General features: G+C 51.1%; 1 protein-coding gene across 2 annotated transcripts; it reads right to left on the reverse strand.

The window, feature by feature from the left end:
* Positions 1-349: 349 nt before the first annotated feature.
* UACA (uveal autoantigen with coiled-coil domains and ankyrin repeats) lies at positions 350-27,241 on the reverse strand. 2 transcript variants are annotated; one of them, XM_039722986.1, is made up of 19 exons: positions 27,141-27,241; positions 16,104-16,237; positions 15,574-15,662; positions 14,760-14,824; positions 14,016-14,073; positions 13,393-13,463; positions 13,212-13,318; positions 12,169-12,350; positions 11,696-11,733; positions 11,464-11,547; positions 10,836-10,943; positions 10,021-10,053; positions 9,410-9,508; positions 9,179-9,215; positions 8,375-8,427; positions 4,518-7,178; positions 3,809-3,961; positions 2,129-2,194; positions 350-2,048 (listed from the first exon to the last, which is right to left on the reverse strand). In XM_039722986.1, the coding sequence occupies exons 1-19, from the start codon at positions 27,195-27,197 to the stop codon at positions 1,977-1,979; spliced, it is 4,167 nt and encodes a 1,388-aa protein (XP_039578920.1). In that variant the 5' UTR covers positions 27,198-27,241; the 3' UTR covers positions 350-1,976. The 2 variants fall into 2 exon arrangements, with proteins under 2 accessions (XP_039578920.1, XP_039578921.1); XM_039722987.1 differs by lacking the exon at positions 10,021-10,053.
* Positions 27,242-27,260: the final 19 nt, after the last annotated feature.

Below are 27,260 nucleotides of genomic sequence, written 5' to 3' on the forward strand. Positions count from 1 at the left end.
CTCCCCGAGACAAAAGGCACATTTCCCTTTCCAGAGAGCTGCTCCACAGCAGAGCCTCGTGCCAGCCCCAGCTCCAGGCTCCATTACCTCCTTAATGTGGCACTGCTGCTCCAGGGGACCCTGGGGCCTCTCTGGTGGCATTTGACATTCTGCTGACCTCCCATTTCCTCCTGGCCATGGATGTGGAACCTTCCCCAGGGAGGGCACGGGCTTGTGGCTGGACTGCTTCATTCCACGAGCCTGCAGACACCCCCATTTCCCCAGCATTTACACCATCCACACCCATTAAAGCTCAAAGCTCCACTGATATTTCTGCACCCTAAAAAGAATTGACCACTACGATACAAAAAAAAAAGAAGAAACCATTTTATTGATGTTATAATATGGGAGAGATTTAGAAAAACATACCTAGAACTCCCTGGATAAGGAAACACAGTATCAAAATAGGCCAGTTAGTACAACAAAACAAATCCTCTCCAATAAGTTTCAAGTAATGCAATCATAAAAGAATTTGGCTAAAAAGTAAGTCTTTACTCTGAGATGTTTTCTGTAATAGTCCTCTAAGAAACTAAAGGAAAGCAGCAGCAGATCTGTTTTACTACAGACATGTATTCAGTAAATATATTAAGGGTATTTCTATATAAAAACTGCCCTGCACATCCATCACTGTCTGGAGCCTCCACGTGGCCTCTTCAATCCTACAAGACTCTGCCCAAAAAGGGAGAAAAAAGAGGAGATAAACACAACTCTGGTGTAAAAAAAGGAGCCCAAGGCCTGGAGGGGCAGCTGGGGGAGCCCAAACAACACAAAGCAGGGAACTCTGACTTCAGCCCTCATTTTTCAGGAATATGGAGAGGAAGTTTGGCTTTTCTGCATCACGATGCCACATTCCCCCTTGGTGGTTATCAGCAAAGGCTTTTAAAAAGCAGACTGAGGTCAGCACTCACTGGTGCTCAATTTAAACAGCCCTGGTCCTTAACAGGCTCATTTTTCAAAGACTTCCCTTGAACAGCAACAAATTTCATGGTTTGTTTTTGGTTTTTTTCATAAAACTTCCTTATGGAAACCATCCTTCAGTTAAAAATGAAGCCTTGTTTCATAGGGAGGTTCCAGCAATTAAAAATTCTCCTTCCATTAATCCTCACTGCTGACATCTTCCCCCATAAATAAGATTAAAGCACATCATTTACAGCTCAGGCTTCCATGAGCTGGTGTTTGAAAACCCAGTGCCTGAACTGCCCCACTGAGCTGCTCAGTCCCACCCATCCCAGGAATGGAACTGTGCAGCAGCAGCAGCAGGACCATGGCACTGCTGTCCCCAAACCAGGCCACTCCAGCCTGCAGGAGTCAGGATTGAAGCATTCAGGGACACTTTGGGGGAGGGAGGGCAGGGAGTGTTAGTGTTTGGATCAAAAACCTGATTTTTTTAAGTCTTGTAGAAGCAAAGGCACTAAATCTTAAGCTTATATATTAAATAAAGGCTGTAACTTGGCCAGCCAAGTTACAAGAGACAGCAAAACACCTTCCTGTGTGTGTCACAGCACATCCTGCTCAGCCAGTGTGACAAACGAGCCACTTTCTCTTAATCATTAAGGGACATCCACAGCTACAACACTCAGCCACGCTGCTCTGCACAGTTTATTTTTAACCATCCCATGAGAGTTCAAGTTCAAGGATCAACTGGAGCTTCTGGGTACAGGTCCTGCTTTAGCAAGTGGTCAATCAGACATTAAAATAATTTAACCTCTATGTCATCATTTTGACAGTTTTAAAAGTGTTCTATACCTTCTATCCATCCCATGAAAAAAGCACCAGGCCTGAAACGCCATAGCCCTGGTTTAGTGTTTGATGAAGAGAAAATGCTTCAGCTCTGAGAGTTGTTTGGTGTTGGGAGGCTGTAAGTGCAGCGTTACCACCATCCCTGGCTGAAAGCAGCACGAGGGCCCTGCAGTCCTCCCTGCAGGGGCACAGCAGACTCAGCACACCAGGCCCTGCCGCATGCGGATGATCTGCAGCAGGGCAGCCTGCACGTCCTCGTCCATGTGGCCCTGCAGGAGCAAACACGGGTCACAAGCACTGAAAACCCCCGTGAGCAGCATCCCCCCTGCCAGGGCAGCCCCAGCCTCACCTGGACAGCGCTGAGCAGGTGTGTCCTGTACACTGCCACCACCTCCTGGTGCTGCCGCGCGGCGTCCTGCGAGAGAACGGGGACACGGCTGAGCTCCTCACACCCTCAGCCCCTGCCCGCCCTGGGCACTGCCTTTGGGCACTGCCAGGCCAACCACAGCTGAATTTCCAGGCTTGAGTTTTACCCCTTCCACTAATCAAGGGAAAAAAGTGACTGCTTGTCTGCTGGGAGGCTGCCAGAGCCAGCCAGGAGCTGAGATCACAGAATATCCTGAGCTGGAAAGGACCAGCAGAGCCCAGCTCCTGGCCCATTGCAGAGGTTTAGAGTCTGGGCAGAAAGAAAGTCAGAAAAACTTTCCCAGCCATTCCTCTGGGAAGTTTTGAGAAAACTCGGAAAAAGAATTAAAACAATGCCACTAGTATTTTGAACCTGTGTAGCCATATATTTTATGGAAAATCCTCTGCTAGGATTTTTCCTGTCCTGAGGAGCTGAGAGCCTCAGGAAAGAAATGTAAACAATAACTGTCTGCTGCTGGGGAATACCACAGGTGCATCTTCCATTGGTCCATGTGGGTTGTTTTCAATCAGTGACCAATCACAGCCACCTCTCCAAAGGCTGTGAGCAGTCACAGAATTTTGTTATGCATTCTATTCTATTCTTGGTCTTTGTAGCCTTCTGATCTGTCTTCTCTCCCTGTTCTTTTAGTACAGTTTTAATGTAGTATTTTAATATAACATAATAAACCAGCCTTCTGAGGAAAATGGAGTCAAGCCTCGTGTCCTCACACATGGGAGGATCGCTGCAACAAACCTGTAAGATGTTTACAAGAAAAGTGTTGTTCCTAATTAACCAAGAGTGTAAGGAGTATTAGTTGAAGACCAATCAAGCCCAACCTTCTCAGAACTATCTATAAAAAGAATGTGAGTCTAATAAACTCAGCTTTTACCTTCTGAAAACATCAGTCATGTCACTTCATCCACCCGTCCTCAATACAGCAGCAACAGCCCTGCACACTGCCTTCATCACCAGCATCAGCTATTTGGTTAAAACCACCCTTTTTAGAACACTTTCCCTCATAAGAATCAACCCTGCAAATACTCTGACAGAGGTATTTGTGAATCTGAGCAGGAGCAGAACTCTCTTTGCTCAGACACAGCTCTGATAATGAGCCTTACTGAGGCCACAGGAGTGTGCACAACATCCCAGCACTCAGGACGTGCTCCCTGCTCTGTCAGTGCTTCAGGACCAACAACACACCCAGGGCTTGCAGGCAGAGGAACACAGCTCAAAGCCATTAAGAAATTACCACCTGCCCCTTCCAAGGTGAGGAAAAAATATACGGTTGTAAGAGATGACTAAAGCTGAGCCTGCATTCAGAAATGGTCTGGGCAGGATTATAGCAGAGTATCACACAGGCACAGATTCCCCCACTTTGCTTATATCCCTTTTATCTGGAGAAGCTGTCAAGTGTTGCAACTCAAAGTGAAGAGGAAAGCAGGAAAAAAATTACAGAGAAGCAGAACCCAGGGGCAAAAGCCCAAGCAAACAATGGATGGTGTACTTGTGGAGTGTGAGCTGCAGTCCCACCCCTGCTCCAGTGGGCACATCCACATTTCCCTGTTTACACAGGAATTAAGCAATGCTACTGCACGTCAGACAACACCTTGTGTGAGCACTTACAGCCAGCTGCTGCTGGAGTGTTTTCACTTGGCTCTGGAGCAGTTCCACCTGCTGGTTGTGCCTCTTGGAGGGGATCCCAGTGGTGTATGTCAGCTGGGACAAGCCGTTGAGAGCCTGCTTTAACCGCTCCACGTCGTTCAGCAGCTCTGTTATCTTAAAAAAAACCACACAGAAAACACCATTTAAAGATGTCTCACTGCAAACTGCTCTTTAACATTCTTTTGAGCCTGATGAAGCCCAGAAAACACTCGAGGGTCTTTGTCCCAGCTTGCAGAGAGAGGACTTTGCTTTCTTGACGTGCGGGTTGTCATTGTGCTCCCTGGCACTGGGGTGTGGCAGGTACAGACCCTGCAGTGACATAAGGGACTGAAAAAAGGGAGGATCTAAGGACATTCCAGGTCTAACTTCTAGGAAGAGCAATGAACATTTAGAAGGCAACTCAGAGATGCCCCACAAATACAGCTCCAGAGGAAACAGTAGATGATATCCCCAGAAGTCTGAAGCTTTAACAGAAGTTAAACACTACACCATGTCCAGAACATATAAGGGACTGGAAAACTTTGCATGATGTAAAATCAGGACTTCGGCTGCTTTGGGCCAGCCCTGGGTTCCTAATGCTCAGCACAAAGTGGTGCTGGAGCATCTCAGGAGCTGCAGAGCCCAGTCCCTGAATGCTGAGAGCACCAGGAGCACCAATCCCCGATCTCACCTTGTTGTCCTTGGCTTCCACCTGCTTTGCAGACTCCTGGATCCTCTTCTGCAGGTCAATAATGGTTGTCAGCGACTTGTCACACCTCTCCTTCTGGTCCTTGATCTCCTGCTCGATGCTGCAGCTCCTCAGCTGGAGCAGCTCCTTCTCGTCCTTGAGGGACAGCTCGCTCCTCCTGGCCTGCAGGGCCTCCTCGCAGGCCTGCTCGTACTTCTGGCTCATGCTGGCCAGGTGGCCGGCCATGCTGCTCACCTGGGCCTCCAGGGCGCCCTTCATGGAGCTGTACTCGGCCATGGCCACCACCTCCTGGCCCTGCAGCTCTGCCAAGGCCTGCTGGCTCAGCCGCAGCTCCTCCTGCAGCCTCAGCACCTCCTCGCTCTTGGCCTGCGTTTCTGCCTCCTTCTCCTTCAGGCTGCGCTCGGCGGCCGCGATTTCCCCCTCCAGGCCTTCCTTCAGCTGGGTGTACTCCTCCCGAGGCACCGAGGACTCCCTGAGGGCAGCCAGCTCCTGCTGCAGCCGCCCGGCTCGGAGCGTTTCCTCGCGGCAGCGCTGCTCCTTGCTGCTCAGGGCCTGCTGCAGCTCCTCCACCGTGCGGCCCAGAGCCTCCCTCAGCGCCTCCAGCCGCTCGGCCGGGCGCTGCCGAGCCTCGGCCCCGTCCTGCTGCCCCTCCTGCCCCGAGCGCTGGCTCAGCAGGGCCCGCAGCTGCTGGTTGAGCTCCTGCATGCTGCCGGCGCACAGCCTCTCCAGCTGGTGGGACTTCTCTGCCAGCACGTAGTTCTGCTGCAGGTCGTTCTGGATGGACAGGAGCCCGCTCCTGAGCTTCTCGTTCTCCTCCCTGCACCTCTGCACCTCCTCCTCGCTTCCTCTGCGCCTCTGCTCCTGCTCCTGCAGCTGCGCCCTCAGCTCCTTCACCGCGGCTTCCAGGCTCTGCTCCCTGTCCTCAAAGGAGGCCACCGGCGCGTATTTTGACTTGATGCACTCTTGAATTGTGTCCAGCTCCTTCTTCTGGGCTTCAATTTCTGCGTGCAGCTGTAGGATTTCATCCTGCCCCCTCTGGTGCTCCGCCCTCACGGCAGCGTTGCTCTCCTGCAGCTCTTGCACGCTTCTGTTTAAAGTATTTACCGTGGCTTCGTGATCTTTTAAACTGATATACTCCGTGTTTAATTGGTTCTGTAAGAGCTTCACCTTGTTTTTTAAAGCTCCGTTTTCTTCGTTTACCCTCAGGAACTCTTGCTTTATCTCTCCAATTTTGCCCTTCAGCTCTGACAGCTCCCCGTTGGTCTTTTCCAGGGTGCTGTTGAGGACAGTTTTAACCTCCTCGTGCGTGGTGGCCAGCACGTACTGATCCCTCAGGCTCTCCCTCAAGCCTGTGTTCTCAGCCACCAGCTTGCCCACTTTTGCTTGCTCCTCATCACATTTCTTCTGAAGCTCAGCAAGCTGCTTCTCAAGCTCAATCCCATTAGATTTTAAAACTTCCAGCTCTTTCTTGTGCTGCTCTGGAGACAGGTACACAGCTTGCAAGTGGCTGATATTCTCATTCAAGTTGTTCTTCTCTGCCAGCAACTTTTCAGCTTCTGCTTTGCTTTCATTGTACTTCTTTGTAATTTCAAAAAGCTTTTTTGTCAGGTCACCCACAGCCAGATCGTTTGCTTTCTTCAACTCCTCATGAATTTTTAAAGGCACATTCTGGCTTTTAATTTCAGTTTTTAGCATTTGGACTTGCTGCTTCAGCACCTTGTTATCAGCCTGCAATCTTTCAAGTTCCTTCTGCAGAGCCTCATTCTTGTGTGATAGCTCAGAAATTGCCTTCCCCAGCTCCTCTTCCCTCTGCTCAAAGCCACTCCTCATTTGCTGGTGCTCCTCTGCCTTCACATGCTGTGCCAGCTGAGCTCTCTGACTCTCACACTCCCTCTGCAGCAGCAGCACCTCTGCCTGCAGCTTCTCCCGCTCCCCTTCCACCTCTGCTAACCTCCTTGCTTTCTCACTCACCTCCTGTGACAGCAAGCCCTTCATGCTCTCAAACTGCTCTGCGCTCACAGACTGGGCCAATTTGGCCCCTGTCTCTCTGAGCTGCCCTTCCAACTCCGTGACATTCCTGCCCCTTTTATCTCTCTCCATCTCCAACTTCACCAGCTCCTTCTGCAACTTTTTGTTTTCCTCCACCAGCCTGCCCTCGTCCCTCTGGAACTCTGCCACCAGCAATTCGTTCTGCTTGATCTGGTTCCTCAGTTTCCCCACCTCAGCAGAGGCTCCCTCGTACTTGGCTTTCATCTCCCGGAGCTGCTCCTTGAGCTCCTCCGTCACCTTGGCGCTCCCCGAGGCCACCTCGCTGGCCAGGTGCTCCTTGAGAGCCAGGAAGTGGCTCTGCATCTGCTTCACCTTGCCCTCGGAGTCGAACATCCTCTTCTGCACGTCCTTCAGGGCATCCTCCAGCTGCCGGACCTGGCTGTCAGACTCTGCCTTGCTCCTCTCGCTCTCGGCGGCCAGAGCCCTGCACTCCGAGCTCTTCAGGGCCAGCTCCCTCTGCAGCTTGCTGATCTCCTCCTTGGCCGCCCCAAAGCAGCTCCTCAGGCTCTCCAGCTCCTTCTTCAGAGCCTCCTTCTCAGAGCTGGGGGACTGGGTGGGCAGGGACAGCTCCAGGGGCCTCAGCATCGACCGGGACTGAAGGGAAATTGGCACAAAAAAATCAAAGTTCACAACTCTGACAGGTCACACACACGTGTTTATTACTCATTATTTAATATGGAACCTGCTATTATTTAGTATGGAAACTACCATTACTTAGTATGGGAACTGCCTAAAATCCAGTTGGATCTGAGCATCACTAGTACAAGAGAATTTATTTTTTTTTCCCCCTCACGGTAAGTGTTATTATTACCCCTATTAGAGAATAGGTATTTCAGCTTTTAACAGCAAAAATCTCAAATATAGCTCCACATTACTCCTCCCCAGTCATGGAATGGTTTGGGTTGGAAGGGACCTTAAATCCCATCCCAGCCATGGCAGGGACACCTTCCACTGTCCCAGGCTGCTCCAAGCCCAGTCCAACACAGCCTTGGACACTTCCAGGGATCCAGGGGCAGCCCCAGCTGCTCTGGGAATCCCACCCCAGCCCCTCCACACCCTCCCACGAAAAAATTCCTTCCCACTATCCCATCTAAATGTAGAGGGGCAGGTAGAATGCATTAATTCCACTTCCCTTGTTCTGCATTCATATTTAATCACTCATCTGCTAGAACAAATTTAATTTATTAAGATCCCATCCCTCAAGTGTGTGAAAATAATTTTATAAGGAATCAGAGCAGAGAATACCATGGCTAACAGACCCTTCTTGCTGAGAAGACTGAGGAATGCAGTCATTTGGAATTCTAGAAGGGTTTGGGTTGGAAGGGACCTTAAAACCCATCTCATTCCACCCCCAAGGGTCTCTGGACCTTGTTTATACCCAAACTGTTGCTTTAAAAGGTTGATACTATCAAACAGAATTGTCAGGGAATTAGTATATAGCAGGCAGGAAAATTAAATAATATGTATATTTTATTATAATATTATAATGGTATCATTATAATATTAAAACATATTCTTAAATTAGAAAAATATAATGGAGATGACCCCTCAGTTTTCTCCTAAAACATGTTTAGGAGAGCTCAGGACAGAGCCAGCACCTCCCAGCATCTCCAGCCCTGTCACAGACAGGACTCTAGAGGGCACCCGCAGTAAAAAATAAACACAGAAAAGCAACAATTCCCCAAAACTGTGCTCAGAAACAATGCTCAATAAACACACTTTTATAAGCACGTTTAGCTTTCCCAGCACGACTATCTCAGAGTTCCTTCCAGTGGTAAAATATTTATTACCTGGGATTCCACTGCAAATGCTTGGCCTTGTTTAAGTAATAAATCTTCTTTTCCTGGATTTTCAAAGCAAACAGTGTTTAGGCTCTGGTTAAAAACAGGAACACAATCACAAGAACACTGATTTTCCTGCCCAGCTTTATTCTGGCCACTGGGGTCACACCAGGCTGAAGGCTGGTGTTTAAGTACTTGTTATTAAAACAACTTCTACTTAATTAATCCCCACGGGAAGCCTGGCCAAAGCCCTGCTAAGGAGGAGGACAGAAGTGGTTTGCCAGGCTGGGTTCTGTCCTGCAGAAGGGGCAGAGCTGGCAGCTCGCCCAGCTCACGTCTGCACGTGACCTCAGCAGGGAAAGCATCCCCTGCACTCCACGTCCTCCTGCCAGGCAGCCAAACACTCCAAATTCCATTTAATCTGTCAAGAGCCCTTGTGTTACACAAGGGCAAGGCAGGCCTGCAGCTGGGCTGGGCGCAGGAGGCTGCAGGTCCTGGGAGTGGGCTCACTGCTCACCCAGCTGGAGCTCAGGGGCTGTGCTGAAGTCAGACCTGCTCCACTCCAGCTCTGACACTGACTCAGCCCAGAGGCAGGACCCCAGAGGGCTGCTCCCCTGGGAGCATGGAACCTGCTCAGAGGGCACAGCAGGGTCCCAGGGACACGTCCCCAGGCCAGGCACTCCTGGCAGATGGAGCAGTGCTGCCCTGGCAGCATTTCAGACCAGCAACAGGAAGAGATGACCAAAACCCCCTTTATCCCTGTATTCTAACAGCCATCATGCACAGCAAACTTTAACAATTAACTGTACTTACTGTTTCCAAAGTTACCTCCAGACCCCGCAGAGTCGCCCTAAAATCAAAGAGCAAGAAACAAAAGTAAGGCTGAAAATTCACATTTCTGCTCTGTGTTAAACTAGGGGTGAAGGGGCAGGGAAAGCTTTGGCAATGAGATAACCATTGAGCAGTTTCAGCAATTTAAAATGCTGAAGTACTTCCTACTGTAAATATCAATTGCTATATCCCATTTCAAATCACTCAACATACTTCATAATACTTGAGTTTAGCTTTGAGAGCTTCAATAGTCCTTAAACTTTCTTCCTGCTGCTTTTCCTTGGTAGTCAGGATTTTCTTCAACTCATCTTTCTGAAAGAGAAGGAGTGCCACATAGCCAAAGCCACAAGAATGGACAGGTTTGTAAGACCTCAAGGAACGTTTTGAAGAGTTTAGACAGAACTTCAACCAAGATCAGCACCGAAAGAATTCCTAATTTTTGCTTCTGCAATTGTTCTTCAAGGCTGCTCCTCTACAGGAGGAGTCTTGAAGAATGAGTCAAGAATATGCACCAACATAATCTGCTACTGTTTAATTAATTCATATTGGTTAGTCTTGCATTACTGAAAGTCACTACAGAGATGCTTAATATTATCAGTGTGCTTAATAACCTAAGTGAGCTTTAAAGGAGCCGTGGGAAGGATCATTATTTGTAGTTACAGAAATGCTGTGGAGCTGCAGGAACTGATCCAGAGCAGTAGATGCTTCATTTGGCATTTTTAGGTAGCTTTTAAGTAATGTATTTAAAACTGCAGAGGAAATAAAAGAGAGAGCTGCTTCCCCTACTCCCCAGTGCTGTTACAGCTGCAGGTGACACATCCTACCTCATTCTCAAGATCATCTGCAAACATTTGCTCCTGCAAAAATGACAAAAAAATCCCCCCCAAATCATTTTCTCAATGATGTTCAAGGGGCTCACACACAGTTCACCAGCTGACAAATCCACCCCAGCTTCCAATGCTCCCCTTCCAATTTCCATCCAGATTTGTTGCTGTGTTTCCTATTTCTCTAGCCAGGAGCCAAGGGTGTCTGACAGCAGTGTCTCTGGGAACTGGAACATCTCCTGTTTTCCAGCTCAGACACGACTGAGGCAGCCAAGTACAGCTTTCCAGAAGGAGTTTGCTGATTTGGGGAAGTGGCTATGAACAAGTTCATTTTATAAAGGAAATGCTTAAAACAGGAGTGCAGACAAGCTGCTGACTGCACTAAGAAATATTCTTTCTATCCATGGGCTACATTTAGGAGAAGCTGCATAAATGTACCTCCACAAAAACACAGCAAAGCAACAGCCTCCACAAAGCAAAAAACCAACAAAAAATCCTCCTTATATTCTCTTTCTACTGATCACATTTAGACCTCCAAAAGGAGGGAATTTCTTTTTTTTAAATCAGCATTTCCAATTTGGGTGAGAAACTTCTGTTGGAAACCTTTGGCTTTTTTTTTCCTGCCAATTGAAGACTTTTTTTCTTTTCTCTGTGCTTCCACTACAGGACCACAGGCTTTTCCAGCAGACCGTGGGTGACACAGTGCAGTAATTCCCAGGAGAGCAGTGCATTCCACACCCTCACTCCATGGGCCCTCCTGGCAGCCCCAGGTGCTGTCCCAGCCTTCCAGCCAGGCACTCCAAGCCTTGCCTTACCTCAGTGAGCTGCAGCTGTAGCCCACTGATTCTGTCCAGCAGCATCCTCTGCTCCTCCTGCACTTCCCTCATTCGCTCTTTCAAATCTTGGTTTTCCAGCTCCAAGTCCTTAAAAGTAAAATATGGCATTTAAAAACAGAAATGAAGAGCTCTCCAAACTACACACACATTGGGAAAGGCAAAGAGGCAACAGATTTAATAGCTACCGAGCACTCCAAGCCCTGCCTAGCCTTTTGGAAACTGCAATGACATGGGAATTAATGCTGGTTAGTAGAACAATTATGACACAGATTATTTTTAGTATGACACAGCCACGCATCTCTTGAGAATGTCAGAAAAATAAATCTTCCTCATTTGTGACTGATTTTACTGCAGAGGCAGAAGGTTAAGAGGTAGGAAAGGTTAAGACAGGGACACTTCCAACTACTTATTACCCAAAAATGTGCAGTTTTTTCCTGAAAAAAGCTTACAGCTCATCTGCATAATTGCCACACTGCACATCATGCAGTTAGGTTTTAAGCAAACAGCAACACATGGCCTTTGCTGATGGGATCACTGTGCTCATTGAGCAGCCCAGCCTGCCTTTAGTGCCTGTGGGAACCCGCAGGGTCTGATCCTGCCCACCCACCTGAGTGCTGGGCTCCTTCTGGAACACTCTGAGCTCCTCCTGTGCTCCACAGCCCCGGCCCCACTTCTGGGGCACGCTGGTGGCCTGTCAGTGCAGCAGCAGAACATTCCTTTAGATCCCTGCAGCACCCCCAGTGCCCCAGCTCCCACTGGGACCAGGGTCACCCCTGAGCTCAGCCCCACACAAACAATCCCCTCTCAACGCCTCAGTGGCAAATGGCCTCACCAAGTACCTTTTGCTCAGCCTGCCCTCTCCTGAAGCTGTCTCTTCCTAAAAAAGCACCACAAAAACAGGGAGTTACAAAAGGCATTTTGTTCAGATTCATCCAACAAGACATGTTCAGCTAATTCCATCCCCTTCCCACCCCAGGAGGGCATTTCAAAAAATAGCTCACCACGCTCCCAATTAATCAAAGATGGAAACATCCACAAGGGTTTCTATAAAATAAAGGCTATTTATTTCTACAAATAAGGGTAAATAACTCCCATGATCAATACTGCTAAGCCCTCGAGGCACCACAGCCTGCAACCCTCTTAAAAGCTTTGCTAAAACCACACAAGCCCAAGAACTGTCCTTCCCCTCCCAAGCAGGCAGTGTGTGACCTCTGTGGTCAAAGCACCACAGCTGCCCTCCAGAGCAGCTCCTGGAGCCACAGGAGCAGGGACACAGTTCCTCCCAAAGGAAGGGGCTGCAGGTTCCTCCTACCTCGGCTGGAGTCCTCCACAGCAGCTTTTATTAAAGCCAAAATGTCAATATTGTCCCCAATCCTGGCATAGTAAGCACAGTCATGCCCAAGGCCGTCAGTCAAAGCAACATCAGCACCGTTCCTGAGCAACACCTCCACGGCATCCTTGCAGCCATACTCACAGCCCAACATCAGGGCAGTCCTGGCAGGGGAGAGAGAGGGACTGAGAGACCCAGGATCCACAGGGCATCGCCCACAGAGCCAACCAGTACAAACATCTGCTCCAGAAACCTCAGCCAAGGCACCTTCCCTCTGCCCACAGAGGAAACAGCTTTCCAAAGTCACCCAGGCAGTGTTTAAATATTTGTGCAAGGCAAACAAACCCACCACAGTAACAGTATCTCCATGAAACCAGCACAGATTGTTGCCTTTGAAATTCACGCCGTGTTTGGAGAACTCCCATGACTTTGGTTTCCTCTACCAGATACAAATGTCAACAGACACAACAAACACCAGGCAAGCAGTTTAGACAAGGTTTGGAGAGGGGGTGCCTGGGAGCCCTGGCAGTGCAGCCCTGGCACAGCTTCCCCAAACACTCCCCAGCTGCAGGACGTGCAGAGTGAGTAGCTTTGTCCCACGGCAGCCTCATGTCATGGGGGAATTCTCCAAGAAATAACTGGCAAAAGCAGCAGCCACAGACAGAGCCCCCCTCCCCAACCCCAGGAATAAACAGCTCAAGGTCCCTTGGGAGCTCCAGTGGACTCAGGACTTCTTGCCAGAGCACCACTTCTGCCATGGCCCATCGTGCACATTGATCCCAAAGGCTGCTTGGGACAGGAAAACCCTTTAAAAATAACCAAGTGCAGTTTTCCTGCTGGCAAGAACAAGTCTGGGAATATTCTGGATGCCAGCAGGAGCAGGAAAAAAGACCAGGTGTTGAACTGGCAGACCCGCTTCTGAACTAACTGCCAGGTTCTCCTCCCGCAGACTGAGCCCACCACTGTGCCATGGGCAGCCTTCCCTGGGGGCCAGCAGGAGCCCCAGCAGGCCCTGCAGGCCTCACCTGCTCTGCTTGTCCCTGGCGTTGACGTCGGCGCCCCTGTCGATGAGCAGCTGGCAGACCGCGGGGCGGCACATCTGCGTGGCCAGCACCAGCGGGGTCCTCCCGTCCTGGGGACACAGGGACAGCGTGAGGGCAGCCCAGGGCCACGGGGGTGCAGGAGGAGGGGGAGGCAGCCCCTTACCCCGTCCTTGGAGTTGACGGCGGCGCCGTGGTCGCAGAGCAGCTGGATGCTGGCGGAGCAGTCGGACATGGCTGGGGACAGGGCAGGCAGGGAGGTGACACAGGGCAGGGAGGGGACCCCGTGCTGTGACAGCAGCCTGGGGAGACCCCAGGCACAGCCCTGCTTCACCAAAACCCCCAGAGCTGAGCTGAAGCCTGACCAGGCTGCAGGGCTCAGCTCTCACACCACCCACAGCAACCCAACACGCTGTGCCAGACACGCTGCAGCACGAGGAGGCTGCAAACAGCCAGGCAGAGGGTCTTCAGCACTGCCCTGAAACTCTGCTCATGGTACCAGCACGAGGAGGCTGCAAGAGCCAGGCAGAGGGTCTTCAGCCACCCCAGCACTGCCCTGAAACTCTGCTCGTGGTACCTGAAGATTTTACTCAACTTCACCTCAGACCTCCAAGCCCTGTAACACTGTGAGGTTCATTATTGAGGACAAATGTCATGACCCTGCCAAACCATCCCTCTCTCCTACTACAGCCACCAAAATTAAAAGAGAAGAGTTGAGCCCATCTGGAAGCAAATCCACTAATTAAATCTTCATTTCCATAGAGTTACCAGCAAAGCAAAGCCCTTCACCTGCATCATGAAGAGCAGTTCTTCCCTGGAGATCCACATTCTCTGTCGGACAATTGTACTGTTAAAATAAATAATCCCAGTTAGCAATCAGAATCCAGACTGCATTTACAACACCAGGTGTTTGAGCTTTAAATTAAAGCAATAAAACATTATTTAAGTATAAAAGATGCACAGGAATTGCACAATTCATTAGACTTTTCACAGATAATGAGCCTTTATATCTGCATGGAGACATGCATCAATTAAAAGTTTAAAAGAACCCATTTAAAATAACAAGAAAAAAAAATTAAATGAGCATACACTGACCAGGAATAAATGAAGAAAAAATAAACATCGCACAAACTTAAGACAACTCTCCAACACTGTTTCATTAATGAGAATGTGTGGCTGTAAATGCCCAGCTTTTGAAGCAAACACTACTCTGAAGCAGCCAGTGTTGCTGTTTCTGAACTGTATTCAGACAGGGAACAGAAGTCTTTTAAAGACACTCAGACCCATTTTCTTCAAGAACCACAAACTACAACTTTGATAATCTATGAAAAGATTTTTTTAAAAGTTTATTTTCTTTATTTTAGCCCTCTTTCAGTCCCAACCTGGTACTCAACTTGAAAAGGTCTTTCCCCCATGACCATTATTTTTTAAAAGGAATCTGATTAAGAAAGAAATCACATATCCCAGTTTTGAACCAGTGCATTTAAAGCCCCTTTTCCCCTTCAATATAAAAGACAAGCTGTATTTTCATACCTGCAAGAGCTTCTGCAAGCACAAAGCATGGCCATACTTTGCAGCCAAGTGCAGGGCGTTCCTGCCTGAAAACAGACAACAGCAGCTCAGGTCTGGGTCAGTGAATTCCTGAGGAGTATTCCCAGCATTTTAGGTACAACACTTCCTGTGTGCCAGTCCCTGCAGATCTGTGCTAGGACACCTCACTTTCTTACAGCCATTCCCTACTCTAGTGAATCTTCAGTCAAGGATGAGAGTTCATTTGTGAAATTAATCTCAAAATACTGCATATCTGACTCCACACAAGGATTTAAAAAATCAACTCTCACATAAGAGGAGGAGGCCAAGTTATCTCTGTAAATTTTCTTGTTCTCAGCTTCATATTAAACCTATTAAATTCTGAGGTAATAACCTGAAAATTAGCATCTGTTTTTAACTGTCTCTTCCACAAACTCTGCTAGGACTCAAGGAAATCTGGAAGGTTCTGAGCTCCTGAGGCTCAGCTGGGCACACAAACACCTCCCACAGCATTCCACTGGACCCTCACCTCCAGTTCATTTCAAACTGTTCTTATCCTGTTGTCCTCACCCAGAAATGCTGATCTCACCAGTGAGTCTGGAGCACATTATAAACACAATTACAGCAGCACAAACCCACATTCCTTAAGTTCTGCTGCATTCATGAATTCCATGGCAGGCCACGGCCAGTTTCCTCAAGACCAGCAACAAGCCACACAAATAATTTGTTTTTTGCCAGCTACAGAAAGAAGGAAGAGCATTCAAACCCAGCTGGGAGCATTTCCAGGCTGCCCTTTCAGGGCCTGTGAGGAGCCCACCTGCAGCATCAGTGGCTGTGATATCAACTCCGTGCACCAGGATGGTGTTCAAGCAGTCCAGGTTTCCCTTTGATGCTACAACATGGAATCTAAAAAAAAAAAAAAAAAGATTTTGCTTAGGCACAGCTGGTTTGTACACAAAAGTGGCAATATTGGCCACGAAAGACAAAGCCAGCAGCTGTATAAGGGAGGTGTTACAGGGGACAGCACCCAGAGTTAAGGGTTCTGCAAATATTACTTCAAGGAACAAGGCAAATTTCCTGAGAAACAGTCATTATTTACCTGGATCAGTGAACCAGCTGAAACACCAGTGGGGTTTCAGTTTCTCTCTAATACTCAAACCTGGCAAGAGCAAGTCTTTAAACACTCATCCTCACTTGAAGTGAAGATTGTTTGGGAGTTTCCCTTTCCAGCCAGCTTAGTGGAGCTAGATTTAATGAGGTACTACACAGCTTTCTGTACCCAGAAAGGTTTTTAGAGCAGCAGGAGCATGGCTTCCAGCAGCATTCCCGAGCTCTGAAGTCACTTACGCGGATCTCCCCTCCACGTCCAGCTTTGTGGGACTGACCCCCTTCTTGGCCAGGATGGATGAGACCTTCTCCACATCGCCCCTCTCAGCTGCCTTCATTAACCTGTCATCATACTTGCTCCAGTCTGGGTTCAGCTGCGAGACACAAGCACAGATGTGAGTTTATGGAGCACCAGATCCACCAGGGGCTGAGCCACGACAAAATCCCAAACTGGTTTACAAACAGTGCTGCACCAGGATGCTGGGAGCTATTTGTGCAACATCCCTGCTGGCACTGAACGTGCAGAGCTCTGGGACAGCCTGGCTGAGCCACTCGGGTCCTAAAGGAGGCCTTTAGGATCAAATGTCTTTGGTTTTCCTCATTCTGTTTCAGTTTGTCATATTCTGAAAACAAATGGATGCGCTAAACATACACTCCAGGACATGGCTTTTCCTGGCTGTCCAGACTGTTCAGGGGGTCATAAATTAGCTAAGTGTGATATTCAGGGGAAGAACAGCTACTGAGCTGCAGAGGAAGAAATTCAAAGTCGATAGCTGGGAACTGCCTGCAGTTCCCAAAGCCCTGCAGAGGGCAGAGAAAGCCCAATCAGTTATAAACAGACCACCACCATCCAGCCCCAGACAGCCCTCACCCCCACTCCTCTCTTGTTTACTTCAAACTTAGAATCCCAGGCCCCAGGCCAAGGCTCCCATCCCAAAATGCAGAGCTCTTCTCTTCCCTGCCAAACCATCCCTGTCAGTGGCTCAGGGCTTTCCAGGAAATGCTCTGTGACAGAAACCTCTCATCCGAGCTGGACGCTGACGACTGGATATCCAAGGAGCTTTTAAGGGAAGAACAATGCTTCCAAAGGAGTATTTTAATCAAAATAGGAGTATAACATTCAAATCTAACTCTGCACAGCAAAAGGGTGAGACACAAGCAGCCTGTGGGTGCACGAAGCTGCTTTTCACTGTGGCTCAGAAATTCCTCACAATGTGAAGAGCATTAAACCAGGTAACCCCAGCCCAGGGTTTGTTTAAGTAAAAGAGGGTACACAAAAAAGAACAACCCCAAAAATCCACTGCCACCACCTGCAGTGATTTGTAAAAGGGAGCTGCACTCATGATCAGAGGAGACAGAGGGGATCCCATCAATCCATACAAATATCTCCAGGGGGTGTCAGAGGATGATCCACACTGTTCAGTGGTGCCCAGGACAAGAAGCAATGGCCAGAAACTGAAACACAAGAATTTCCACCTCAGCATGAGGAAGAACTTCTTTCCACGGATGGGGCAGAGCCCAGAGCAGCTGGATTCTCCTCTCTGGAGACATCCCCACCCCAGCTGGACACATTCCCCTGCTCCAGGTGAGCCTGCCCGTGCAGGGGGCTGGCCTGGAGGATCTCCAGAGGGCCCTGCCAGCCCTAACAGCCCTGGGTGATAATCTTTACTCTGCTTTCCCACAATAAACAAGATTACAGTAATCATGAAGGCTTAGCAGCAGCTAACCCAGTCCAACCCCGCTAGAAGTGACAGGAGTAATAAAAATAGAGCACTAATGAAATTAGCACCAGGGCTGAGGTGCAGCACTGACTCATCAATCAATTAACACATCCATTAGCCTGAAAGCCAAGGCAGCCTGGCCTGAGGAGTCATGCACTGGTGGCATCACCAGTGCCATGTCCCTCCCCAGCCTGGACAGGCTGCCCTGCAAAGCCACCTCCTCATGCAAGGCTCAGCTTTTCATGTCAAATACCTGAGAGACTTCACACAGCACCACACCCTGTGCTCCCGAAATTCTCCAGGTGCCTTCCCATCCCTACAGGACAGGGATCTCACCTTGGGTGTTCACACTGGGGTGGGATTGCTGGGCTGCACCTCTGCAGCTGATACCTGCCAGCACAACTCACCCAAACGGACAGAAAATCCTCCCAAATCCCCCCAGCCAGTCCCTGCTCCCATTTCATAGAAGTTCTGATTAACAGAAGCATTACTTTGAAAAAAACAACACTTCAGCCACTTGTACCCACGGCCTGTGGTGTACTAAGCTTAAAAGGGGATGGAGGGACAGGACACAGGGAATGATTCCCACTCCAGAGGGCAGGGATGGATGGGATATTGGGAAGGAATTCCTGGCTGGGAGGGTGGGCAGGGCCTGGCACAGGTGCCCAGAGCAGCTGAGGCTGCCCCTGGATCCCTGGCAGTGCCCAAGGCCAGGCTGGACAGGGTTGGAGCAGCCTGGGATGTGGAAGGTGTCCCTGCCATGGCAGGGGCAGGATGGGATGAGCTTTAGGATCCCTTCCATTCTATGATTAAATCATTATATATTTACCAAACACATTTCACATTTAGGGAAGATTCCTCGCAGGAGGAGTTGCTAAGGAGATACAAGACTCAACAATTAAACAGAACTACTACACCCCATTGCACAGCCCAAGCTTCCACGTGTCTGCAGGTGTAAATTCCTGCCAGGATGTGAAAGCCCAGCTCTGAGATACCTACTGTGTCCTTGGCTGCACAAGAGAACCAGCAAATCATGCTGAACGGAGCTGCCGGGAGCCACCAGCGCCAGCTCAGGGCGAGGAACCGCTGCTCCGCGCCGCCCGCGGCTCCTCCCGCTCCATCCTCACTGAGCTCGGCTCCCCCGCGCTGCCTTCCCCATCCTCAGCATCATCCTCAGCCTTCATTCCTCTGGGCAAGGCCGCGGGAGGACAGACGGACAGCGCTCGGGGAAATGCTGCCCGCGAACAGCAGCAGCCCGCTCAGCAGCCCCATCTATGTTCTGATAAGGCACTGCTTGATGGGCAGAGAGCAATAGCTATTAATACATTCCCGGCGTGCCCCGGTGCCGGCGGTGAGCTCAGGGGACAGGCACGTCCCCAGGCCAGCCTGCAGACGGACAAACACGCTGCAAAATGACAAGCACGCTCCCCACGGCCACCGCGCACCCAGCGGAGCGAGGCCGCGCTCGGCAGCGCTAACAACGCGCCAGGACTGAAATACTCCCAGCAGTCATGCTTCCCCCCAAAGCTGTAACCAGACTCGGGCTCAGGCTTCAGACAGCTACAACCGCCGAGCAGATGGAATGCGTGATCCTATTTTGACAGAAATGTAACCCATTTTAAATTAGAAAACACACATGCCTCCGCTTCAAAAAAATTCTCCTTTTACAGCACTGAAACCCTTTCTGAATAAAACCTGGTTTCAGCTTACTGCTGCTGCCAGTCTGTCTCCCAACATGTGAAACGAGAGGAGTCACAGAGGCTGTGAAAACATTAAACAGACAGCACAATGATTAACAGGAGGGAGATGGAGAATCCCCTTTCACAAGTTTTAAATTTAAACGGAGATCTCCCAAGTGCCATATTTAGAGGAGTAGGTCAACAAGACAAGCAATGCACTGTTTTGTCTGCAGGAGAGAAACCTGGTCCGGGGCCAGGAAAACCACTTATACTCACCCTGGAGGACACACAGCAGAGGCTGCAAATAACCTAATAAATGGATCTTCCCAGCAGAGAATTTTAAAATCCATCACTCGGATTTGGGCAAATCCTCTTTCCCAGTCAGTTCTGAACTATCCCCTCGTCCCCTGTGTGAGCACCAGCCTTTGCCCCACAGCACCCACATCCCCCAAAGAATGTTCCAAGACCTCTCTGCAATTAGCATCCTGTGACAAAGCCACTCCAAAACAGTGCAGTGACTGTGTTGTCTTCTGACCAAACCAAGTCTGCCTCCTCAAGCTAAAAATGGGTATTTTTTTTTTTTGTGGGGAGAGAATAAATACACCTCCCAAGTGGCAGGAACAGAAAAGACGTGCAGTGACTGTGTTGTCTTCTGACCAAACCAAGTCTGTCTCCTCAAGCTAAAAATGGATTTTTTTTTGTGTGTGTGGGGAGAATAAATACACCTCCCTAGTGGCAGGAACAGAAAAGCTCCACTTCACCAAAATCATTTTGGTGAGAAATGTAGGTAAGACTGTGGCTTCCAGGTGTTCATCCCAAAGGTTTTCCGTATCTCCATCCCATCTGCCTGCAGACATTCCTCATGCCTCATGAGCTGCACTCATCCTGCAGCCCCTTTGTGCTGCAGATCCTCCTGAGACAGCCCTGACCACAAGATTTGGGATTGCTAAACCACATTCACAGCCCTGCCCAGCTCCAGCCAGGCACAGAGCAGCTTCAGGAAACAAAACCCCAGGGATTAAACCTTCTCCAAGGCAGCTCAGTCCAGAGAGCTCAAAGGCACCCACTCAAACATGCTCTTTAGAGTACCCGAAGTAGATAGCTTAATTCAGGTTTTTTTTCCCAAAATTAAGACCAGGAGCATCATCAGACCCCAGCAGTGCACATCTCTGGAGTGCTACATCACCCCCCACAGCACAGACACCTGGCCAAGGCTGACATTGCCCACTCTGTGTGGACACAGAGCACTTGTTTTGGGCAGGAATCCTGCCCAGCCACGTCTCCACAGATAAGGAGCAGCCCACCTCCCTGCTGGGCCAGGACCAGGAGCAGCCTGGCTGCCAGCATCCTGGCACAGGTGCCCAGAGCAGCTGGGGCTGCCCCTGGATCCCTGGCAGTGTCCCAGGCCAGGCTGGACAGGGCTTGGAGCAGCCTGGGATGGAGGAAGGTGTCCCTGCCATGGCAGGGGTGGCACTGGGCAGGCTCTAGGGTCACCTAGCCCAGCTCAGGAATACCAGCTGTAACCCAAAGCAGCTCCTAAGCCCTTCACAGTGAGCTGGGATAAAGCTGTGAAAGTGAGCCCAGCTCCTGGCACGGCAGGGCCAGGCTGATCCTGTCCCCAGCAGGGACACAGCCCCGCTAATGCCATCAGCGGGTGACACGAGCACACAGGAGAGCAGAGAGCTCTGGGGACACTGCCAGCACCAGCACAGCACAGCTCACACGCTCTCAGTGGCCCCTCACAGAACCCCAGGAGCACCTGGAAGGGATTTAAATCCCACTCAGTGCCACCCCGGCCACAGCAGGGACACTGCCACTGTCCCAGGCTGCTCCCAGCCCTGTCCAGGGGCACTGCAGGGATCCAGGGCCTGCCCACCCTCAGAGAGGAATTTCCTCCCAGAATCCAATCCAAACCAGCTCTTTCAGAGCCAGGGCAGGCTCACACGTCCACCAGCCCCACACTTTGAGTCCCTGCTCTTTCTCCAGAGGGCAGAGTACATTTGTCATCAAACCAACGTGTGGACAGACACACCCTGCCCTTTCAATGGCACAAAGTGACAAACGCTTCTGAAGTGCTTTGATTTGTTCTAGAACTGCACAGACAAAATGAATGGGTAAATTACATTAGAAAACTGGTTTTTAAAAAATGTTCCCCAGGTGCAGCTCCTCCTGCAGTGCAGGGCACTTCACTAAACCCATTTCCCCTGAAGAATTTGGCTTACCTGTCTGAAAAAAACACTGCACACACTGGGTTAAACCCCACTGGGGCGAGCAGAAATGGCATTTTGTACTTTACAAGCATATCTTCCTGCCCGGGACACGTCTGTCTGCACGTGTAAAGGCTTTGGAGTGCCAGACTGCAGAGAGAGATGGGGCTTTAGTCTGTGCAAGGGAAAAGCAGACACAGCCTGAACACAGGGCTCTTGTTTCACCCAGCACCTTCCCACAGGCAGCACTTCGTGTTACCACCTCATTCTCCAAAAACCCCCCCGAATAAAAAAGCCATTGAATGCCACAAAGTGGGCAAGGCTTAGCTCAAAATGGCATCAAAACCAGCAGTTCCCACAGGCCTGCTCTGGGTTGGTATGGTGCTGAAAACACTCCTGTCAAAAACTCACCTGAACGGCTGTGCTTGGTGTGCTTAAATCAACTGCAGCCTGTCATTAATGCAGGTACCAGGGTCCTAACAAACAGCTTAAAGCAGGCAATGCCTCTCCTCACAAACATTGCTGGTTTTACCCTCTTCTGAAGGTATCTTCCTCCCAAGTCAGCATATCCCATCAAGATCAATTTATTAAGAATCAAGAAAGCATACAGATTGGCTTCTGGCTCTGTTACCTGCCAAAAAATCCTCTCAAAATCAACATTTCCTGCTGCAAGGAGTGAGAGGTCTCCCACAGCAGTGCCAGTTTCCCTCTTCCAGTGCCAGGAGAAAATCCACCAGCACCAGCCACAGGAGCTCCTGGGCTGCACTGGAAGTGCCAAAGGATTCTGCCTACAGCCCCTGCAGGAGGCAAAGCCGCCTCAAAGAACTAAAAACAGTCCCAGTTTTGTTCTGAAACAACTTTCTCATATCTCACGGCCAACACAAAACTCCAGAGCGCTTTACTGATAAAACAGGCTCCGAGTGCCAGCCTTGAGGCACAGCCTGCCTTGGGCACAACGGGAGTGACCAGAGCTGCTGGGGCTGCAATTCCCACCTCTGCTGGGGACATTCCCCATGCTGGGACCACACTCACACCCTCCAGGAACATGCCAGCCCCTGCAGCAGCCTGCCTTCACCCCACAGGCGCCCAGGAGAAATATTTCCCCTTTAAACAGGGAGAAAGAGGAGCGGGGCAGAGTGCAGCTGCCTGTGGAGCAGCACAGCTCCCACCTCCCCAGGACTGCAGGCACAGCATCAGCTGGAATTTCTGAGCTCTCAGGCACGGCCCCATTGATTTGTGTGCTCCCACTCATTAAAGCATCAGGGAGTATCAGGGGTGATGAAACCTGATGTTGCATCCAGCCCCGAGCACACGGGGAAGGGAGCAACAAATCCCAGCCGTGGCCAGCCAGCAGCAAGAGATGCAAACAGGATCAGCCTCAGATGTTCAAGCATGTGCTTGCTGGAATTAATATTTAAATACTGACAAAGTACTCCGTAAGTTGCTTCTGCACAAAAGGTCATATGAACCCCAAACAGATAAGCACAGAGCTTATCTGTGTAATTATGTCTGCACATCAGCTCAGGATATTGAGCTCCCAGGCCTGCACTGAACCTCCACTCTTTTAAATATTTTTAATTGCTACATTCCAAAGTGATAAAGCATTAACTCTCCTTTCTACGGAGCCTGAAAATTACAATGCACCTGTAAACAGGCTGCACCACAAAGCTTCTGCTGCACCACAAATTGCCAGTTGTGTTTCTTCAGCTTCACCCCAAACATCACACAAACAAACTCTAATTCCAGTTAACTAAATGCAAATGAATCACACAGAGAGTTTTTTCCAAGAACAAACACATTAGCACGAGCCTGAATAAAGCTTCCTGGAACCAAACTAGCTCCAAGGAACAGCCCCAGCCAGGCAGGAATGACATTGGAATATTACAGTGCTGCGGGTGCTTGAGGATGCCATGGCAAAGTCACCTCAGGCTGCTCCAGGGAGGGGGGACAGCACACAACTGCTCCAGCCAGCAGCAGCAACACTGGAAAAATTCTGCAGGTGGGTCGGGGCACTGGCACCAGCCTGGCTGACAAACTGGTCTGTGTCCTTGCACAGGGCAGGGGCAGGACACAACACCACAGAGCCTTGTTGGTGTACAAACTCCCGTGTGCCCCCAGCAGCAGCAGCAGGTTCTTCTGTACATGATCTTGAACCTTTACAGGGTTACAGTTAGGTTATCAAACACCTGGTTTTCAGCTCACCCCTTCCCTTACTAACGTGCATTTGACAGCACACAGCTACAAATCACTGCTAACATTTATGCTGCTGCACAGCCAACAACAAGGTGCTGCTGATGAATTAGCAAACTCAAGCAGCATCCTTCATTCCTGTGACAAAAGGGGTCAGCCCAGAGCAGGAGGTGGGACCTGCTCTCCCTGCTGCTGACAGGGCAGAAGCAGATGTTTAATGGTGCACTGGGGCACCCCACAAAGCTCCACTCCTTTCCCAGAGGAAAACTCATCCACTTAACAGAGCTGGGCAGCAGCCACAGGGAAAGAAGTGTTGACACAACCTTGAACAAGCCCAGCTGTCACTAACTCCACAGCTTGTTCAGATATTCATTTAATAATCACAGCTCATTACACCAGGGCAAGCGCTCAGGTGTCCCTTTGTTCCTTGCACAATGGCTTCCGCTAATTATATGGCAGGTTTGGTTTCTCTTAATTAAACAAAACCCAGCACCACTTTTCCCAGAGGAGAAAGGATTGGTAGGAGTTTTCACATGGTTTTGTATCTGCCCATCCCCTTCACCTCCTGCAGGTGAGCCCCATCCCCTCCTCCCTCTGCAGGTGAGCCCAAATCACCTCCTGCAGGTGAGCCCAAATCACCTCCTCCCGCTGCAGGTGAGCCCCCATCACCTCCTCCCACTGCAGGTGAGCCCCCATCACCTCCTCCCACTGCAGGTGAGCCCCATCACCTCTGCAGGTGAGCCCCCATCACCTCTGCAGGTGCCCCCTGAGCCATGGGATCCCACCCTGGGCTGCAGCTCCAGCCCTGCTCAGAGCACCACCAGGAACCCCCTGGTGGTTTCCCAGTAACTCCAGATGTCCCTTCCCTGAATTCCAGGCTCATCACCAGGGACAGCCAGGTTTTACCCAGCTGAGACTGAGCAGAGCCCTCCCCAGCTGCTCCCTGCCATAAATAAACAGATGCCTTTTGCCCTGCAGAGGCCACAGTCAGAACTCAGCTCTGAAGGTCCTTTTGCAAAGGTGTGACAAGAGAGAAGAGGTTTGTTCTGCAGAACAACAAACCAACCCTTCCCCAGCTGGCTTCTCTAGAGGGACCAGCCTGTGAGCATCTCATGGGTACAGACACAATCCCCAACTCTGCTGAAGAACACGTTTCCTTACCACAACACAGGTCCCAAACACACATTTGTGGTGTCAGGGTGAATTCTGGATGTCAGAGGCACGGGCAGTGGGAGCTGCTGCAGTCCCAGTGGGATTGAGTACGTTAATTAAGGTCTTTGCTGTAAATGCTGGTGGATGAGGCAGCTCCTCTGACCTGCATGCCCCACGGGAGCCCACAGCCAACTTTCCAGCCTGCCCTCCTGCTAATGACAGGCATTTGTCTCGCTGTGCAGAGCACTGAGCAGGCTGCTCAGATGATTTTCCAGCCCCCATCAGCCAGCTGGAGCTGGCAAAACCAGGTAACTCCACTTCAGGTTCTGGATGACGGTGGAATCAGTAACAACTAACATGGTTTTTACACTCTGCTGCTTTTCGTGGCTCCCTCCATCACAAATCAAATTTTCACCTGGAGGAAAACTTCCACAAGCAGGCTGCATTCAGTTTCTCTCCACCCCAAGGAAACAGTGCTGGGTGGGGAGAGGAGGGATGAGGTTTCCCAAACAGGCAGCTCTTGTGCGCTCCTTTCAGGCAGGACCTCTGAAGCTGCCGCTGGCAGGGATCCCTCCCACGTCCCCTCCTTCCCAGCAGAACAGAGACCGGCTTCATCCCACCAGCTCCCCACCGGGATGCCTCTGTCCCCCACAGAGAAGATTAAAAGTTGCTATTTGACGAGATGGTGGAGTGATCACACAACCAAACCATGTAATAAACAGGGGAAGAAAGTTTGCTATGGACAAAAATCCCTCTTTTCACAGGATCCTGCTGAAAGCAATTTCCCTTCATGTATTTTAGAGTAACTTCAGCTCTCAAAGGTATCAAGACTGCTCAAACCTCCTCTGAAGAGAAGTTTTATTGGAAGTGAAAAATCTCCGTGTCTATTCAAAACCAAACACAGGTGCTGCCAGTCTTTGTTTGAATGTAATTACCGGGCTAATTTGAGAATAACAAACAGCTCTAAAGTACAGGACAGCTAATGAACAGAGAGCAGCCAGTGCCAGCCCACGCATGAGAAATCCTCATAGCAGCCTCGTGAATCACTGCTGAGCCCCGTGGATGCTGGGGCACGGGAGCTGTCATCAGCTCCAGCTCCTCCCAGGGGCTCCGACTGCCAGGAACCTCTCCAGAGCAGGATTCAGAGACAGCCAGTATCTCAAGGAGGGCTGATAAAGCCAGTGTCTCACATGCACCTCCCCGTCCCGCTATGTCTCGCAGCCAGCGGCGAGCTCGGCAGAGCACAGGGATAGCTCAGGATGGATTCCCGGGGAAGCACTCACTGCACAGGCACGATTAAAGATGATTTACCGCGCCAACAGTTTCCAAGCGCGGCTTTCTCCAGTTACAAAGACCTCCTCCCCCGACAGGAGTCATCCGCAGGGATGAATGAAGTGAAAATAAAGACCGAGAAAGGCAGTCAAAGCCAGCTAAAGCCAGCCTAAGTTTTGGCTAGGAGGGCACAGAGAAGAGCACCATCACCAAGGTGCATGTGCAGGGGCTCTGCGTGCCCAGCCGCGCATTCCAGGGGGATGACGGGCACCCACAGCCGCGCGGGGCCAGCTTCCAGCCCGTGCAGGAGCAGCTCCTCCGTTCCGCCGCACCGAGTCCCCGCACGGGACCGGCCCTGCCGTGCCCGCACACGGACCGAGCGAGCCCCGGGGCGGCCGCCGCCCGCGCTCCGCACCGGCTCCCCACGTTTTTGGGTAAAAAAGGCGTTAATTTGTGCCGGAGCCAGGAAGCAGCCAGGGCACAGGGAACCTGTCGGGTCGCGGCCGGAGCGAGGGGCCAGGGGCGGCTCGGGGAGCGCTCAGCCCCGCTCCTCCAGCGCAGCGGAGCGCCCCGAGCTCGGAGCCGCCCCGCGGGCCCGCCTTGCCCCGCGTTACCGCGGCTCCCCTGGCCCTCCGCGCCCCGGGGAGCCGCAATCCTCCGCGCTCTGCTCCCCTCCGCGCCCCTCCGTGCTCCGCGCTCTGCCCCTCCGTGCTCCGCGCTCCTCCGCGCGCTGCTCCCCTCCGCGCTCTGCTCCCCTCCGCGCCCCTCCGTGCTCCGCGCTCTGCTCCTCTCCGCGCTCTGCCCCTCCGCGCGCTGCTCCCCTCCGCGCTCCGCTCCCCTCCACGCTCCGCGCTCTGCCCCTCCGCGCTCCGCTCCCCTCCACGCTCCGCGCTTTGCCCCTCCGCGCTCCGCTCCCCTCCGCGCTCCACGCTCTGCCCCTCCGCGCTCCGCTCCTCCGCGCTCCGCGCCCTGCCCGTCCAAACGCCGGGACCGCCGCGCCCTGCCCTAGCCCAGCAAACGGGACCTCGCCGTGCTCTGCCGTGCCCCGGCACCCACCGCGCTGCCCGCGATGACCGCCTCGTGCTTCTTCAGCCGGGACTTGAGGCTCTTCATGGCGCGGCCGCGGCCGGGGGGCGCGCACCGCACCGGCCCCGCCGCGCTCGTCTTTGCTGTAAA

This window comes from Passer montanus, unplaced genomic scaffold, assembly GCF_014805655.1.
Source record: "Passer montanus isolate IOZ18808 unplaced genomic scaffold, ASM1480565v1 scaffold5, whole genome shotgun sequence".
NCBI classification, from domain to species: Eukaryota; Metazoa; Chordata; class Aves; order Passeriformes; family Passeridae; genus Passer; species Passer montanus.

Bases quoted from the DNA above. Each gene is read 5' to 3' on its own strand.
- UACA (XM_039722986.1), bottom strand. From the start codon at position 27,197: ATGAAGAGCCTCAAGTCCCGGCTGAAGAAGCACGAGGCGGTCATCGCG. The intron at 13,464-14,015 runs GTGAAGGGCTTT...CCCTGTCCCCAG, and splicing joins AACTGCTCTTCATGATGCAG to CCATGTCCGACTGCTCCGCC. The intron at 10,054-10,835 runs GTAAGGCAAGGC...TCATTTTTGCAG, and splicing joins TACAGCTGCAGCTCACTGAG to GAGCAAATGTTTGCAGATGA.